This window comes from Arvicola amphibius, chromosome 3 (genome assembly GCF_903992535.2).
Source record: "Arvicola amphibius chromosome 3, mArvAmp1.2, whole genome shotgun sequence".
Classification (NCBI taxonomy): Eukaryota; Metazoa; Chordata; class Mammalia; order Rodentia; family Cricetidae; genus Arvicola; species Arvicola amphibius.
Genome location: NC_052049.1, coordinates 11291375 through 11311401, shown reverse-complemented (window position 1 = coordinate 11311401; position 20027 = coordinate 11291375). Strand labels below are relative to the sequence as shown.

General features: G+C 40.9%; 1 protein-coding gene across 1 annotated transcript in view; it reads right to left on the bottom strand.

Moving 5' to 3' along the window:
* Fbxl7 (F-box and leucine rich repeat protein 7) overlaps positions 1 to 20027 on the bottom strand; it is a 340289-nt gene that overhangs the window by 4590 nt on the left and 315672 nt on the right. Inside the window, exon 3 of the mRNA XM_038322814.2 lies at positions 6237 to 6848. Within this exon, the coding sequence (XP_038178742.1) occupies positions 6237 to 6848 (612 nt within the window). The remainder of the gene's footprint in view (positions 1 to 6236; positions 6849 to 20027) is intronic.

Genomic DNA, 20027 nt, shown 5'->3' with positions numbered 1-20027 from the left:
CATGATTTACAGAAGAATGTCTCCATAATAGATCAGATGGGAGACTTGAACATTCATCATATACATGTTCAGACTTTGGCCTTAGCTCAAGAATATCTGCATTAAAAAGTACTTGTTTATTTTATAGTTAATAGAAATGCCTTTCATTTGTGTTGTCTTATGGCATTTACAAAGTACTGTGATGAAGATTTTTTATCTGATTCTTAATAATTTAAAGAATAGGATAGCAATGCCCAAGGAGATATTCTTGGTTAACTCCTATACAACATTTTTAATCCCCTAGAACTATGTCTAAAATTATATATATATATGTATGTATTGTACAGTTTAATTATTATATTGCATATAATAATAAAATACTCATCAAATATCACTTTACAAAAACATATGTAGCCAACTTTTATTATGTAAGCAGTCAATACCCATTAATATAAACTATAAAAATATACATTTAGAGCCTATCCCATTCTACTACATTTTTTTAATTCTCATTTTCTCCTCTTATCAGATGCTGTTGCAAGTACACCACCACGTGCCTCACTTCAGACACCCCAAAATTTTCGCTACTCAATACAATATCTAAGACTTGTGAGTAGCACTATAACAATTCTATTGGGGACTTTTCTCCTATCTCCTGACAGGCTGACCAGGAAACTTTGATAAAGCATAGTTCCTGGGAATTACATGTTTCAAAGATCATATCTTCAAAGCAAGGGTTTTAGGGTGTGAAGCACAGAACCAACCACGAGAGACAGATGGGGTTCTCCTCTGTGGGGGCATCATGGGTTACTGGGAGTTGGTTAACTCTGAGGTCTTCCCTTCCAGTTTTTCTTTTAGGTTTCTTTCTTTGGGATGACTGTAACCCTGCATATCTTGAATTTTTTTTCATATCTGGGTTGCCTGTGAAGGCATTTTTGCTTTCTTGTATTATATAATAAGTTTTAATTCAATATTTTGGTTCAAGTTTCCTTTCCAGATTCTTAATATCCAGCAAATCTATTGTACACCAGGAAGAACACAATATTTAGGCAAAACATATCTGAAAAATAGGAGTTTCAAATTTAAGAAAATTTTTGTTTAGTACAATTGCAGGAAATGATTTTGATATGCTTGTATGACTTACTATCAATAAATTTTAATGTTATAGCTATCTCTAATTCTTACAGAGTTGTTGAGTTTGCATTGGAAAGAAAATAAATTTTTTCATGGTTCAGTAATGCCAATGGATAGTTCATGCATTCCTGTTATACAGACACCCAAGGACCCTTAGAAATCATTTATTTAGACTTCAGTTTTAAAAGAGGAGGCATGTGCCTTCTGTTCACAGGCTAGAGCAAGTTCACAACTGTTCAAGGTTTCAATACTAAGAGGGACGTAAGCAATGACTATGAAATGGCAGCATTGTGGGTTACACAGGGATTTTCAGTAGATGCGTCATCAAGAGGCAAACATGCAGACAGCCATGGAAGAGCTTTTTGAAATGTCTATATTTAAGGAGATGATAAAAGAGAAATAACTTGGATTCACAGACATGAAGTAGCGATACTGAAACAAAGGAAACCAAACTTGAGAGGCAAGAAATCACTCAGTATCTGGAGAAATAAGAATATTCATGGGGTACATCTTATGGTTTCTGGAAAGACTTAACAGAAAATAAGGAATGGTTATCTGGAGCCATAACATGGGGGACTGCCTTAAAGTCCAAGATAAAGGGGGTGGGGTGAGAATACTCTTCCACCAAGAACAACAATGGTTGAACAAGTATTGATTCAAGCTTTCTCAAATTTTCTCCGCATCTGATTTACTCTCATTTGGGGTGAAGGGCATCTCTTCTTTCTGTAGAATGCAAGGTAGTCCTATCAGTGAAGACTGATGACTAATTTCTAAGATTCCTGATAAAAATATGAAAATGAAACAGCAATCGTTGCTGTTTATTGAGTGTTTGTTACAATTTTCTCAGTGGAGTGCATGCAATGACTTAACTCAGGGAAGCCTCAGCTACCCTAATTTTAATTATGAGATTTTTGACTGTCTTTTTCCCCCAGCTTTTGCAATGCATCTTGGTATATTAACCAATGGAAACTTGAATTATTTCAAGATAAGCATTTCGGGTTTTGGCAATTTTTCCCCCCACTTAATTACAAGATCCTGAAGTACAAAACAAAAATCCCTTGTTTGTGCCCATAAAAAGCTCATGACTTGAGAGAGTTGGACCTGTAAAAACACAAATACCAGGAAGTAAATTCAATGAGGCTTTAGTGGCCACATTCAAAATACAGCCACCAAGAGGAAATTCTTGGCTCACTTGACATAAGGTGTGGAAGATTGCTCACGTGAGATTCCACCTGTGGAATGGCAAATCTCTTAAGAGAGTTGTTGGTAAGGCTTTGGATGGGAGCAGAAAGGGTACTAGTATGGAATCCATATAGGTAGACATTCATTAATGTATGCGCAGGTTCTTTGTGTTTGGGGATCTGCAGATAGTTCTGTAGAAGAATGAGAATTTGAATCTCATTGGAAGGACAATTGGAAGGGCAATTCATTTGGGGCCTTAAATGAACTATCCTGTAAGTCTTAAATGGAGAACAACTGGAGATTTTAGGCATGAAAGTAAAGACTTAAAACTTGAAAAATTTTCCTCCAGAAGCTGAATATGTGGAGTGCGGACTGAAGCGTTAAAAAGAGCAGTTGATGAAGTGCTCCTGTAGGCGGGCAGGGGGCGGAGAGGGGATGGACTCCAGGGGCTGGGAAATTCACATGGTCTGGATAGGATTCTGCTGATCAGGAAGAAAAGATTAGGGAGGGAAAAAAGGGTGGTTCTCAAGTCTCCTATTGGAGAGAGCCTCTTTGAGATAATTTTACTTGCAACAATTACATTTTAGTTTTCAAAATAAGTTGGTTTTAAGATATTGTAATTATTTTTAAAATATTCATAAGACCCTGCCCCCTGCCCCTGGCATGGGCAGCATGATAGAGCCAACTTCATTGGCAGAGGTGTGGGAGGGCCAGGTCTGAAGTTGCCAGCATGGGAGAGCTGCCCCATGGGTGGGGGAGAGCTGGCCCTGAGGTCACAAGAGAGGGAGACCTGGCCCTGCTCCTCACTGAGACTGCAGCACTTGGGAGAGCGCCCCCTAAGGGATGCCTGGGCAACACAGTAGCGCTGCCTTGAAGGTGCAGGTGAGGGAGATCAGATGCTGAGGACATGAAAGCAGGAGAACTGGCCCTGCCTCTTGCTCATTGCTGCAAGAGGCTGGACTAGCCAGGGCAATGTAGGAGAGCTCACCCTGATGGTGAGGACAATGGAGAGCTTGGAGCTGAACAACCCTGCCATTATCCAGGCCCAGAACCAGGATTATGAGTCGGCCCACCCCAATATCCGCCCCATCTGTGATTTGCTGGACCCAAAGCTGCAGGACCGCCACAAGACAAGACAACAACAGGGTAACCAAGACAAGTTCCAGTGAGGGCCCAGCAACAACAGTGTAGCAGAAACCTGAGGCCTTCAACCAGACCAATGACGTTTTGCAATGAACACTCACAAGTAAAGATATGTGGATAAAAGGTTTACTGTGTGACTCACTGTGTCACACTACAGCCTCAAAAAAATACTAATAAAAGGTAATTTGTGATAATGTTAAGATACTGTATCTGGCTATGGTAATCACTAGTAATTTGAAAATGTAATATTAAATATTAGCATTTTCTACCTTGCTAAGTATGGCCCAGGTAATCTCATGCTACCTAGAGCAGTGGTTCTCAACCTTCCCAATGCTGCGATCATACAGTTCCTCATGTTGTAGTAACCCTCAACCATAACATTATTTTGTTGCTATTTCCTAACTGTAATTTTGCTACTGTTATGAATCATAATGTAAATACCTGATATGGACCCCTGTGGAAGTTGTGACCCAGAGGCTGAGAAATGCTATTCTAGAGGATTTGAACTCTAGACCAGAAAGTGAGCCTTCCTTACTGAAGTTTACTGTCATTGGAAAGCTAGCCACTATCTGAAATCCACTTAAAACCATGGGGGTTGGGCGATGAATCATGAAAGCAGTTTTGGCAACCTTCTGGCCTCTCTGTGTCTTTTGGCATGACCACTTCCAAATTCCCCCAGAAATGGAAGAAATTTTTAGTAAGTGCTGAAGGAAAACCCGTCCTTTAATCCAACCTGCTAAACCTTTCAAGTCCATCTCTCCCCAGCCACATGTGAAATTGCATCTTAAGTAGGTGAGCCGCAGGCTCCTCTTGTCCTCCTGCACAGATATATAGATCTGTGGTATTATTGGCAATCTTTATGAAGCTGTAGAAGTACGTATAATGTGAGAATGGCATTAAGGTAGAGGACAGCTAGCAAGACTTCGTAACAGTTAGTGAAGTCGTACAGCAAGCTTACCCAGGCCAGAAAGCTTAATAATCCCATTCCCAAGGAGTCAAGTGGCTTCAGCCCTTTAAGACCTTCAAAACGACCTCAAATAGGAGAACATAAGTACTTGAATTCTGTATGAAGACCTGGGGACACACTCTGACATAGTAGGGGATTCCAAACAAGTCATTCTCTAACCTGAGGAAATATAAAGAAGGGTGTGTAAGATGTTCAGATGGCAAGAATGGGAAAGAGTCTGTCAATCTTCTTAGCTAAAGAGAAAACACATCAGGCTGCAGCTCTGAGCACTAAGTGAACTGTCCCACATCTCAGGGCTCCATGTTTCCCAGAGTGCCTTGGAGAAGGACTCTGAAAAGGTCTTGTTTTCTGCTTCTGTAAGCCAATGGCAGCTCATGACTAATCTACCACACAGTCAAGATGGCTTTGTCCCGCAGCCAGCTCAAGCAGGAAAGCCATAAGCAGCTTTCCAGGCAGGAAAGGAATCTGCAAAAATAATGGGCTGTCAGCCGAAATATTTTCAGATGTCGGCTTCTGAAGGACAGAACAAGCTGGGAGCTGTTTTACCTCCAAGAGTTTTTTTTTTTTTTTTTTTTTTTTTTTTTTTTTTTTTTTTTTTTTTTTTTTTGAAGAGCTTCATTTACCTCAGATTCTTGTAAATCCCAAATTCTATTTCTTTGCCTGACACAGCGGGTTTTACCTTCTGACCTTTCTCCAACCATTCCTGAGATCAAAGATCACGTCGCTCATTTTTTTTTAAAACTCTCTGACACATATTACACATTTCAGCCTCTGTAATGTTCATTTTTTGACTGTATAGCAGATGAGATTTAAAAAGGGGCTGTTATTCAGGCTGGGTCCCTGTCTGGCGCCAAAGTTTGACTCTGGGTTTTAATTTTTCCTGCCTGAGAGACTTTTAAGTAAAGCAATTATATGGGGATTTCCTTCCATTTTTAAAAGAATGAAAAGTTAGATTCAATGGACCCTGTCCTTGTACTATGTACCTGAGAAATGCTTTAAAACGTTCTCTGAAGTTAACCCAAAGGAAGGGAGGAATGGGGAGGTACCACTTGACCATGACAGACTTCCCCAGTGTTTAGAGAAAGACAAGCCATTGTGAACGCAGCTGCCAGGCTTGCATTTTATTCCTCATGGTGGACTGTCTGGTCATGACGTGGTACGCAGGGGCATCGCTGTGGCTTTACCATGGTTCGCAGGCTCTACTAACTCATAACACATGCAAAAGGCTCGTTTCTAAATGACCTGTTTAATTAGATATTGCCTTCTGTTTGTCTTAATTAGATTTTTGGTTTCCATTATGCAGGTTGTTCTTAAGTATAAGGTCACAGTTAAGGTAGACAGACCCCCAAAACCTATCAGGACCAAGGTGCCCACAGTTCCTTCAAGAGGCAGATGTTCAATGCAGGGGCTACTTGTGGCCTTCAGAGTTATGAGTCCACAGTAAGGTATGTTCTGACTAGTTAGCCTCCCTACTATGGACTGTCTATCTCTGGTAGCTATCAAGGAGACACTGGGGACTGGAGAGATGACTCAGTGGTTAAGAATACACACTGCTCTTCCAGAGGACCTGAGTTTAGTTTCCAGTACCTAGGATTGGTAGCCCTTGACTGCCTTTAACTCCAACTCCAATGGATGCAAAGCCCTCTGTGGCACCTGTGGGCACCTGCACTCATATGCCCACACTATACACAGACACACAAATACACCTAACTTTAAAAATAGAAAAATAAACACTAATAAGAGAAAAGGACCCTATAAAGTTAGCAATGTATCTTCTACTCTGGGGTGGTGCATTAAGAATACACAGGTTTTAAGTTCAGATTCCATTTACCTGACACATCCAGGTGCTCGAGGTTGGGGCAGAGGGACACCACATCAAAGACAGCTTCGTTGGAGATATTGTAACATCCTGAGACTTCCAGGCGCCTCAGTTCTGGACAGCACTGCGCAATGGTGTAAAGGCCTCGGTCTGTGAGCCTCCGGCAGCCACTGACAATGACAGTCTCCAGCATGAGACACACACTGGGGGTGTCCTGGCAAAGCCTACGGGTCAGCACTTTCAGGGCACGGTCCACGTTGATGGTCTCACCCGTAAGGCGGATAGTCCTCCAGAGGCGCGGGTCCCAGGCCAGGTTGTACCAGCGGCGGCACACGCGTGCGCACCGGCACAGCTGGTTGGTGGGCAGGAAGGAGAAGATCTGCACCATGGAGTGGTCCGGGAGCCGGTCTATGCTGGCTTGCTCTTTCTGGGGTCTGGAGGCCAGACGGATGAGTGGGTGGGTGAGGCGGGTTGGGGGTGGGGAGTGAACCATTGCCACTGTCTCCCCGGTGATGGAGGATGAAGAAGTAGAGGAGCCCCTTCCATTCTGAAATCCTGGCAAAGTCGGTGGACATATCAAGGCTGGGCTGGGCGTGCTCAATGTACGCATGCTCAAGTCAGAATCTGGCAAAGGACAGAGAACAAAGGGTTAAGAATGAGGGCTTTTAATAGAACCTAGAGCTGGAAGGAAGGAAAGACACACATGGGGCAATGGTGACACTCCCCACGGCCTTCACTCCTGGACGTCTTTAGAGGCCCAGGCTGCAAGCCCCATCATTCCCTAAAAGCTTCTAACCCTCTTGCACCACAACAGGGTGAGCAAACTGCAGCATTCACTTGTTAGGCCTGGGCTTTTCATTACAGTGACTCAGCCCTGCTCAGGCAATGCAAAAACGGTCATATAATAGAGAGGAAAACAGGCAAGGGTGCCATAATCTTGACTCACACAAACAGACCAGTTGGAGAGGCCTCTGTGCAGACCAGAGGCAAATTCCCTCATTCCCCTATTCGCCCATAGCCCCCCAGGACTGATCATAAGAAAGTTCAGCTCCCAAGCTGCACTGCTTCTGTCTAGGGAGAAACCTTGTCAGTGATAGAACTGATTTGCTCTCCTAGCGTCTCTTGAAGAGGCAGCTGATTGTACTGTATTTTACAAGAGAGGGGGATGTGGTTCTGAGCAGAGAGGAGAGCTTGGCTGTAGAAAGCCTCTGTTCCTTTGTACTCACTTGCTCTGGCATGCACTTGGTCCTCACTCTGGTGATAGTTTCCCAGAATAGGGAAACCACCAGGCTTTCTGAGTTAGGCCAGGCTCCAGTCCTTGAAAGTTCCTTCTTCCTTCTTGCTAACTTTATTTACATTGCATTTGAAAGCCCTATTCTGTTCTTTGAAACCAGAGAGGTCACATAATGAGGACTCTTGTAGCTTCTGAGTCATTGAGGAATTAAGACTTACGAATCCCTCAGAGGACTAGAGAGATAGCTCATCACTTAAGAACATGCACTTTTCATGCAGAGGACCTGAGTTCAGTTCCCAGCACCTATTTTAAGTGGCTCACAATGGCCTATAACCCTAACTCCAGGAGCCTTGGTGCTTCTGTGGGCGACAGTAATCACGTACACAAACCCATATACAGACACATACATATACATAACTACAAACAAATCTAAAGAAAAAGAATTCTTCAAAGAGAATGCTCAGTTCATTTCTCTTTCTCTACGCACAAGAATTTAGTCTCTCCCTCTCTCTCCAAATACACTTAGATAATAGTATCTATTTTACATAAACATTATTTAGAAAATAATCCATTCAATATAGTTTATATAAATATGCACTTATAAATTCATACCCATATGTGTTTATGGTATGTAGAGATAGAGAGGCAGAGAGACACAGTGAAAATTTATTTCTAAACTATAAATTTCTTTACCTGCAAAAATAAATGACTTGGTTAAATTATGTCTCAGTCAGTTCCACCTGTGACCATATTTCTAAAGATTTAAGTCCTTTGAATATTCAAGAACAACTAACAGTAAAGTCTTTAAGGAAAATTTTAAGCAGAAACTCAATTATGGATCTTAAAACTGCCTCCAACTTATCATGATACCAACTTATCATGATCGCTTGTCCTCTAGGAATTAGCTCTGATGCCAGTATGTTTCTACAGAGGTGAACAGCTTACTTTGGGCCAGGAAGGAGGGACAATTCCAGGCTCTGGACTCTGATGTGTAGGAAGATAAGAAGGCTCTGAAATCTCTGTCTTGCTTGCGTAGGCTCCATTCATCTCGGAAAAGGTGTTTTAGAGCGCCACACGGAGCTCTGTGCGGTAAAGCCCTGAAGCACCGCACATACTCCCCTCCCTCTAGTGGAGGGGAACAGATGGCGTCACAACAGGAGTCTTCACCTGCCCCACTTTGTTCACTCATACCCCAGCCCTGAGGGGGTAATACGAATACATCCAGATCGTTTGGCACAGATGTGCCTTTCATGACTATTTCAGTCATTTGCTTTTTCTGTCTGCAAGATTCCCTGGGTGTGGTAAGAATTTATGCCCACCCTGAAATGGAAATTACCCACAACTTTGAGGAATATTCTGGGCTGGGAGAATTGGGAAGCTCTCTGATAGCTCTTCTTGCCATCCCACTTGGAGTTCATCTACAGGAATTCTAGAAGGAAGTCCACAATTCTTCATTGTTCACAAATTGTCTATGCGTGCATGCATGAGTGAGTGAGTGAGTGAGGGTGTGTGTGTGTGTGTGTGTGTGTGTGTGTGTGTGTGTGTGTAGGATTTATTCCAAGAAAGCTGATATTTCTTTTTACCAGGAACACATAGCAAGATTTGCTGAGTCCTTCAGGCTGACTTTAAAATGGGTAAATAATCCTCCTAGAACTTTTGAAAGTATATAATCATAATGAAATATATAGCATCCAGTAATTACAAAACAATAAAATGACGGTCTAAGCTTGAAGTATTCATACCTAGAAGTTTCTATAAAATACTTTTCTTGATATTGTCTCATATAAAATTCACACATTAAACTTAAAAGATAAATCTATCTATCTATCTATCTATCTATCTATCTATCTATCTATCTATCTATCTATATCATCTATCTATATCATCTATCTATCTATCTATCTATCTATCTATCTATCTATCATCTATCTATCTATCTATCATCTATCTATCTATCTATCATCTATCTATCATCTATCTATCTATCTATCTATCTATCTATCTATCTATCTATCTATCTATATTTGTGTGTGTTTAAATTGAAACACAATTATAAAAAAAAAGTAAGTATGCTTGCTAGACAATGTGCCAAAGAACCCTTTATTGACACTAGATATGGCTTGTAAAACAGACGACCCACAGAGCTATCAAGATACTACACTGTGTTGGCACACTGGACAAACAGAATATGGCTTCCACTTCAAACAGGAACCACATATGTCTCAGTTAGCAGCTATCGGTTGCACCAGAGAACGCAGAAACACCAACTCCCCTCTTTATACATTTTCTCTCCTTGGATCCTTTCAGCTAACTGGCACTGGTGTTAGCTGTTGACGTTTTCAAGTCAGCTTAGAAACAAGAACCTCAATGCCAAGCTACCGAGCATGCTCAGAAGAGTAGGGCACAGATGAAGTAGCATGAAGATGGCAATTATGGAAGAAAGCAACAAGCCTTCTCTTAGTCTTCTAGCATTGTGGTACAAACACACAGAAAGACAGCTAAATACATTGGAACTCAGACTTTGCAGGCATGACTTAGTTCAGTCCTAAGTAGCTAATCTTAGTAAAATTCTACCCTGAAGCAGAAGCCCACCGTTTGTTTTAGCAGGAAAGTGGTATATATTGCACTAAAGAACAGTTCAAAGACAACTCTGAGAGGATATGAATGGTCATCTTAATACTCGATAGGATTTTGCATATATCTATAGAAAAATTAGGTAACATACATCATCGCTCTTTGCCCCCCATCACCACAAGATGAGAACATTTGTGATTGGTACAAGGAGTTAACTACATACTGTCAGAAGGTGTTTTGCAAGGGAAAATGGGATTTTTTTTAAAAAGTATCAAACCAAATATGTGAAACCAAATGCTTCTATAAAGTGCCCAATTAATCTCTACCAGTACCAGCTGTTCTTAAGTTCCTGTGTATGGGAGTTGGAGAGACGGCTCAGTGGTTAGGGGCACTTGTTCTCTCTACAGGATCTGGGTTCAATTCCTGTCACCCACATGGTGACTCACAACAGATTGTAACCCCAGTCTTAGAGGATCTGATGCCCTCTTCTGGCCCTGGCAGGCACCCAGCATGCACATAACACACATACATACATGCAGACAGAATACCGCCACTCACAAAATAAAGCAAGAAAAATTTTTAGAATCCCGTCATAAGCCAAAGATTCTTGGTCACTATTTGAAGAAAGGATGCCAGTAAAGGAAAAATAGAAACTCCTAAATGAGGAGGACATTTTTTACACATATTTAAAGCATATTCCAGTGTTTATATAAAGGCTGGCGGCTTTTCGAAATCCACCAAGGCTACCGCTCTGTTGTAGGCACTCTTTGAACATATTTTGTTTATACATAAGTAAGTGCATAAATTGGTAATAGACCCTGTTAAACACAAATTAAATGTACCAAGGACTGTCATTTGGGTCTAATGTGTATGGCATATATGATGGTGGCCACATTGTGTTTGAGAAGGGTGCAGCTTTTTGGTTTCTCACCGCCCAGCTAGCTTAGATCGGAAATAATCACACAGAAACTGTATTAATTAAATCACTGCTTGGCCCACTATCTCTGGCTTCTTATTGGCTAACTTTCACATATGAATTTAGCTTATTTCTATTAATCTGTGTATCGCCACGTGGCAGTGGCTTACTGGCCAAAGTTCCAGCACCAGTCTCCAGTGGCTCCATTGCTTCTCTCTGATTCCATACTTCCTTCTTCCAGCATACAGCCTAGCTTTCCCTGCCTACCTAAGTTCTGCATTGCTATAGGTTCAAAGCAGTTTCTTTATTCATTAATGGTAATCCTAGCACACAGAGTGGACTCCTACATCAACATTACATGATGCTGGTATATTGACTATCGCCATCTTAGCTTGCATGACTTCTCTATGTTGTTTCCACAGTAGTGAAACTGTCTAATGATGTATTCCTCAGAATGCAGATCTGCTGTTGAGTGGTACACGGCTGATCTTTGCAGTAGGTAGTAGACAGAGAAGTGTCTCAGAGAAAGGCTGATAAAATCTGCAAAGGGAAAACATCCGGTTGGTATTAACTATCACAACTGGAAATGGTGTGCTGAGAAAGATGGTGGATAAAGTCACTTGCAGTGTAAGTATGATGAGCCGAGTATGGATCCCAAGAAACCATGTGAAGCCGAGCACATCAGTACACATCTGTAATTGCAGCATTCCTTTGGTGGGATGGGAGGGAGAGACACGAGAATCCTTGGAAAAATGCCAGCCAGACAACCTGAAGTACACCACGATAGGAAGAGACCCTAACTCCAACATGAAGAAATGATAAACTAACACCTAAGATTTTCCTCTGACTTCTACGCATGCTTCATAGTATCAGAATGCCTGCACACACGCACACACAAACACACGTACACACATACACACAAAAATGCACACATACACATACACTCATATGTCATAAGTTCACACACATTAAAAGAGAGCCAGAGAATATCTTGTCAATTAAAAATATGTAAGGACAGAGAAAAGATAGAAAAGAGAATAATTCATGTGTCATAAAAGCTGAAGAGGATATGAAAGTGAGAAATGACATAGTCTCACAATAGAATGTAAATTTCTGTATCTGGTCTCCTAGTGATACTAGAAAGGTAGAGATAGCCAACGGATAGTGAAAATATACTGGTATCTTTAGGGTGATAAACAAAATGGGTTATAAGGAATATTCTGACCAGGGAGGACAGGACAGCATTTTAGTTTTATATAATTCAATGTAATAAATGGTACTGTTGCAGATTCTTGGATTACATGGCTATGGGCAGATGGAGTTTTCATTCATTCAATGAATGATTTAACACACACTGTTCCTCATGTCTAGTTGAGGCCAGCAAGGGAGAGATAGCATCTGACTGGATTATAAAACAAAGGTTCCTAGCCTGCCTCCTGTCTTTCCCTCAGCCCCATTAGAGTGCCACCACAGCCCACACTCAGGTGTCTGCAATTTCTTGCAATCCTTTGGGGAGACAGACAGGCAAATGACTATATTGAAGTTATTCCCAAATCCCATAAAAGACAACATGGTAAAGGATAAAGAAGTTTTTATAAGTCTTGAAAAAAATAGAGTAGGAATCCAACATGGAAAAAATAAATGTAGATTCTACTAGCAGTGGAAAAATATGCTAAACAGTATTTTAATAAGCTTTTATGTTTTTTTTTTGACAAAAACAAAGGCATATTTTGACATAATGGCGATGGTGAAGTTAAATAAACATAATTGCATTTTATGATTATAGATACAGTCGAGTATGGACTAAATTAAGAGATTATAGATTCTTTAAAGAAATCCTGGTTTGTTAATTATTTAAATTACTTCCAAAGTATGTAACTGGTACAGGAAAATGTCCTTTAAAGAAATCATTTAGTTACTTCAAATATAAAAAAGAATTGCATTGTTTTCCTGGGGGAAAATCTTATGAATTTTTTTCTTCCTAATTTCAAAATTCTGGAAGTTTTACATCGTTAGTAATCACAGTACAGTACCAAAATATTCAAGGCATCTCTCAAAACATGCTTGTTAGTCACATATTCTTCTAACAAGCTAGTTGTCTATTTTTGCAGTTTTATTTTCAAACCACTGCTGTTTACACTCTAGGAATTTTATTTACATGATTTTGGGTTTTCAAAGTCAACGTTTACAAGCCCACCCTAGTGTTCCCTGCATCTGATGACCTAAGCTTTAGTGCAAGAGGCTTTACATCACAGCCATGCTTTCTCCTCAAGGACTATTGCCATAAAAAGCAAGGGTTCTTTTCTTATCTTAAACTCGAGCTTTAAGAAAATGGATCTATAAAACCGAGTTAATGAAAAAATAAATACACTCCAAGTGTATCATTTATCTCCTTGTTTTATTCAAAAATATTTTCTTTTAATGTGGTTCAGATCATATAAACAATCTAGAACCCACTTAAGGCCCTGGCAGCTCTAAAGTAGAAAATTATACATGGAAGGTTAAACCTGCATTTCATATGGAGGGAGTTAACTTCAGGATTTAAGAGTTCTTGTTGGGACTGCAGAAGGTGGCACTTGCAGAATTAAATAAATACCGGTTAAAGACCTGTCCAGAAGAAAGTACATCCATTGACAATCACCTGGACCAGCCTCACATGGGTATCTCTATCGTAACTGGCTTGTGGAATTCCAGTGAAAATAACGAGACTTTTCTGCTAGTGCATGTAAAGCCTATTCTAACATGCAGCTCTTTGTACATGTTTGAACTTTATTTTCCTAATGCTATGCAGCATCTGACTCACTCTGCTCTTCTAGAAGGGTATATTCCCATTGCTATGGAAGCTTGTAAGCCACAGATGGTGACATGTACAGATCCACATGTTTGGACCTTGCCTGCAACGTGAGTACTCCAAAAGGACCACTTAGGAATGCAATACTCACAGAAAGATCAGAAAGTCTAACAGACTCTTTTGGCTTGCTTTTGTGCTCAAATAACATCTAGCACCTTGTATGTCAAATGGCAAAGTAGGGTGACTTTTAAATATCCCATAATGGGAAGAATGCATGCACCATTCCCGAGATAAACCTCTGCTAGTAGAAGCTTCCCCCATCATGCCTTAAGATTTATTAGTTACTTTTCCTTTTGCTGTGATGGAGGAGCTGACAGGAAACAACCTCAGGGAGGAAGCATTAGTGGCTTACAGTTTGAGGGAATGCAGTGCATCATGGGTGTGTAAGGCATGGATTCAGGTAGCTCCTCAGTGTCAGCTGGGATCCTCCCATCTTCTAAGAGGAAGTACAATGTGAGCAGGAAGTGGAGTTGGGCTGTAAAACTGCAGTGTGCACCCCCAGCGATGCCTTTCCTTTAGAGGTTCCACTTTCTTCTGCTTCACTCTTCAAATTAGTATCATCAGCTAGTACTCAAATATTCAAAAGTATGGGGGGCATTTTCTTCAAACCACAAGGCACACACATAACCTATGAGAATTACAAAATCTCTCTAGACTGCTGATTTCCCTTCTTAAGAAGTCAGGCCCCAAGTTCAAAGTCTTTGACAGGAAGAATTTTTTTGTAGTTGCTATGGAGCTTTGTCCTCCAGGGAAGACATGAATGTTGTCATCTTGAATTGAGAGTAGTTGTGATCATGTATATGAGATCCTTACAAAATTGGGCCCCTAAGATTCCTCTATCAAAGGTGGGGAGGGCACATGAAGGACAAAGGTGTCATAAACTCAAGAGGTACATGAGTACAGACCCGAGGCCACATAAACACATAAAAATTGTGTGTGTGTGTGTGTGTGTGTGTAGGGAGAAGTTTCTGTCGTCACTGGTCCCACAGCCATTCAGTCCTAAATAAACACAGAGAAGCTTATATTATGAACTGTTTGGCCTACTGATTAGGCTTATTACTAACTACCTTTTACAACTTAAATTAACCCATAATTCTTATCTATGTTTAGTCATGTGGCTTGGTACCTATTCTCAGTAAGGCATTCTCATCTTGCTTCCTCTATGTCTGGCTGGTGACTGCATCTCTGCCTTTTCTCTTCCCCAGAACTAGAAACCAGACTCTGGTTATCCAACCTATACTCCTGCCTGGCTACTGGCCAATCAGCAATTTATTAAACCAATATGAGTGACAAATCTTTACAGTGTACAAGAGCATTATCCCACAGCATGTGTGTGTGTATGTGTACACGCATGTGCATGCATATACTTGCATGAGGGTGGACATCTTCTTTTGTGTAGCTGTCCATGCTTTTGGTTTTCATGACCCTATAAGTCACCACTCACCCATGCTCCTATAAGTAGTCCAATTAAACTTACTGGTTCACAAACTAGGCATGCACAGAATTATTTCTTTCGTCTGACACTGGTTCCGTAATTTTTGAATAGATATTTGTTAGTGATCATTCAGGAGAATTCCTGTCACACTAGGTACCCAAGTGAGGACATGACAGAATCACAGGAAAGTATGGTATAAGTGAACTAAACAAATGCCTGAACTCTCTGCCTAAAGAGAAAATTGTGGTGAAAAATCCACAAGGCAAATTCTGCTAAAACATGTTCCTCTACTTTGTATGGATGAGACACCTCATGGGCGAATGAGGTTTGACATAGGAGTATGGAGACATCTCGTACAGGACTGACAAATGAGAGTATGGAAATACTTCAATGGCAGGACCTGCATTGCCTTTAGGAAGGGCAGTGAGTGATAAGGCATAAGGCTGAGCAGTCTTCCTAGAAGGAAGCTTCTCAGGTAAGGTACGATGTTCAATAGACATGTGGGTGCCATCTTCAATCATGTATCCCCAGGAAAAGTTACACAACAGCTCTTGGTCAGGGAAGCTTGTTTTTGCGTAGATGATAGCTGCTATCCCTACTTATAAGTGACCAACCTTTTGGGAATAAGTTATTGATGTTGTGGTATAGTGGTTCAATGTTTTTTCCTAAATGAGAGAAAACATAATCTCATCATCCCCTCCTCACACCTTCGCTCAGGGAACATTGTACAAGAAGGGGCATAAAGAATGTAAGAGCTGGAAGTATTGTTGAACCCAGTCTTCTTGGCACTACATGGATGTTGCCATCATGATATCAGAGCATTTATGATGACCTGCATGAGAGCCTCAGAAGCTTGAGTTCACTACCACTCCCTTAAGAAAGAGGATGAAAGCATGAGGTATAGGAAGCCTCACTCATTCATGATGATACACAGACGTCATTGACTATTTCTAGGGGGTGAGAGGGGTTCTAGTTCAGTGGTGTAGCTTCCTTTAAGTTGCTCATGCTCTTGCAAATAATCCCACACAATAAGTTCCTGCAAGTAACCCTACCTAAATTAAGAGTGCCATAGAAGATAATGCAATCCCACATTACTTTAAAATAACAATTTAATTTTATGTTAAAAATCTTTAAGTGAATAATAGTAGAGAAGGGAGAAAGATATCAGACAATTGTTACTGCAGAATGTAAATGTCTTCACTTTGGGGATATTTTTGATGTGCAAAGATAGTTAAATTGAATTCCCACTTATTGTCTACAGTGTGGAGTTTGTATGGTCATGGAAAAGTCCCTGAAACTTCATGATCCATAAATTACTCTTTTGGAAGCTAGAGGGCATTCTACCCACTTCTCCGCATAGTTAGGTAACTTTTATGAAAAGAATATTATTGTTAGCAGAGACCTTAAAAGTCCCAGAACCTCTACTGGAGATGCCATGGGAAAGCAATTCTGGCCCCTCCCACTATGGGTTTGTTTTTAGAGTCATGTTAGTCTGGATTCCATGGAGAAACTCTTTGGAAATTCCCTACTCTTTCCTCCATAAACTTTCACAAGGTCTTACATGTGAGGAGGTGAAAGGAGTTAAAACCACAGCCTTTGGGGGGGGATCACAGTGACCTTTCTTCTAGTTAACAAATTTGTTCATTGACTTTGAATTGGGTAAGCTCTTTTCCATGGTACATGTGACATGGTAGATGCTTTTTTGGAAAATTTCCCATGTTTGTGCAACATTATACCAGTTTGCACTTCTCCTTATTTCTCAGTAGCTATTTCCTGGCCCTCTTCTGTGGTGGAGAGATGTGGGATTCCTCTCTGTATGCAGGGTCAGGAGAAGCCATGTAGCCCCACTGGAGACAAGACACCGGAACTTTACCCAGTAAGCCACAGCCTTGTGGCAATACACAGATTAATGGAGATGGGTTAATTTAAGATATGAGTTGGTCAGAAATATTGTTCAGCTATTGGCTGAACAGTATTATAAATAATATGGTTTCTGTGTGATTATTTTGGGGCTGAACAGCCAGAAACAAACAAGCAGCCTCTTACAACAGTGGACCATTTAAATGCTGATATTCCTAAATTATAGTCCCATTCTCAGTAGCTTCTCTGCTTCTTGGTAATTTCTATCACCTTTCCTCTTGACTATGAGCACTTGAATTCAGTGTCCTGTTGACAGAGGTTTCTCTCCTGCCCAGTCCTGCAGCCATCTAGTTCCAAAGAAACACACAGAGATCTACATTAATCATAAACTGGTTGGCCAGTAGCTCAAGCTTCTTATTTAACTCTTACATATTAAATTAGCCCATGGCCAGGTGGTGGTGGCGCATGCCTTTAATCCCAGCACTCAGGAGGCAGAGGCAGGTGGATCTTTGTGAGTTTGAGGCCAGCCTGGTCTACAAGAGCTAGTTCCAGGACAGGCTCCAAAGCTACAGAGAAACCCTGTCTCGAAAAGAAAAAAAAAAAAAAAAAGAAAAAAAAAGAAAAGAAAAATTAGCCCATAATTCTTCTCTGTTTAGCCACATGGCTTGGTACCTTTTATCAGTGAGGTGTTCTCATCTTGCTTCCTCTGTTTCTGGGTGACGACTGCAGACTGAGATTTTCCTCTTGCCAGAATTCTGTTGTCATCACCCCACCTCTACTTGTGCCTGGTCACCCAGCCTATACTTTCTGCCTGGCTACTGGCCAATCAGCATTTTATTAAAATACTAGTGACAAATCTTTACAAAGTACAAGACCATTGCCCCGCAGCAGTGTCCAGTTGATATTTTTTCTATCTCTGTGTCTCTTAAAAATATTAAGCACACTTGCCCGAGCACCTGCTTGAGCAGTGCTATGCAATATGATAGCCATCAGGTACTGTAGCTATTAAAATTGAATGTATTACATTTTACTAAAAACTCAGCTCCTTGGGCACAATGGCTACATTTCATGAGTTCAGTAGTCATGTAACTAGTTTGCACATATTTGAAAAATTCTCCTTGAGAGATTGCAAGGACTCTGCTTGTCCTTTGGTACAAGGATCAAATATCCTAGATGCAGTACATGTACAGGGGTGAACTCAGCTGTAGTGATAGTTCATTTGTATTTTAATAAATAAAGCTAGCCTGAAGATCAGAGTGTAAAACAGCCAAACTGATCAGCCTTACAGACTAGGAAGTGATAACACACACACCTTTAATTTTAGTAGCCTAGTTTGCTATAGATACCAGGCAGTAGTGGTCTATGACTTTAATCCCAGCACTAGAAAGGATTATAAAATGGGAGGAGACAGCTCTCATTCATAGTATCATCCTGAGATTCCTGGAGGCAGGATTACCATTTCAGAATGAGGTAGAGGTAACAGCCAATGGCTGACTGATTTGCTTTTCTGAACTTCATGTTGAACCCAATATCTGTCTCTGAGTTTTTATTAATAGTGCTGCATTAACAATATTATTGGAAAAACATCTTCCTATGCCTACATTCTGAATTGTTATGATACCATAGCTCATCTGCTTTCCTAGCTAAAACCTGGGAATCCCCTAGAATCTTCTCTCACTCTCACCCAGTGGTATTGGATCTGACGCCAAGTATTTAAGTTGAAATGTCTACGGATCTCAGTTTTCCTTTAATTCTCTCTACCATTCCATAACGGTTCAAGTTTTTCTTTCTCACAACTTCAATAACTTGTTAGGTGACACTCCTGATTCTTGTCTTTCCCCTGCTCTACATATAGAGCTATCTTTTAAAAATACAGGCATATTTTCCAGTGCTCAAATCCTAAATGGGCCATTCTTTCTGTTAAACTCTGTTCCTCTGTACAAACATAGTTTCCTTAACACAGTTAAGACATGTTGAAGTCCTAACTCTGGTGCCACGCACCGCACCCCCGTGTCTGCGCTCGATGTGCTGGAACCCAGTTACCGAGCTTGGGGCAAGGGGCTGGAGGTTAAAATACACAGACACAAACAGACAGAGAGACAGTGACACGGGTCATCCTTGAATTCCCCCAAGAATGCCCCCTTTATTGTGTTCAGGGGCAGATTATATAGAGATAGCCTCGCCCCAGCCAAACCCACCAGAAACCACTCTGCCATCAGGAACTCCTGAAGGTCTCGTGCTCAGAGCAGCTGTAGGCACTCAGATCAGGGGATTACAAGAAATTCAGTATCTGGGGTCTCATTGCTCCCAACACTCTGGTGTTGGTGAGTGAGACCTTATGAGCCACAGGAAACACATATAACTTCTTCTGCACTGCTATTATTGAATGCCTAAAGTATGTAGACATCAGTAATACTAGATATTACTCAATGAAGACAATCAAGTTTTTATAGTGTGTATGGAACCCACAAAGTTCCCAACTCTAAGCACTTGCTGGTTTTCCAAGTCAATGCCTATTACCCCAAATTAACTCTTAAGTTATCAGCTACAACTCTGGTCTCTAAGATGGCACTATGTCAGATATTCTGTTGAACTTTCCAAGCTGAATAACTTAGCTATATTTACTGTTTCCTTTGATCTCAAACATATGTATATTCCATCCTGTCTCTCTTCTCATAGTGCCTCTTCTGGGAGGAACAATGAGCATCTAAGGGCAGTTGTTGTCCTTTTCATCTCTAAGTCATCCAGACATACCTGTATTCAGTCACCCAGAAGTTGTTCAACCGACACACTAAAGAAAATCTGCTTCCCTTGCCCCAAGACAAATCACTTGTGGTTTCCTGCTGGTTGCCATTGGAAACCTTGGTAGGGCTAACAGCAGAAACTAGATGCTTTAGACTGGAGAAGCGGACACATCTCTGGGATTTATTTAA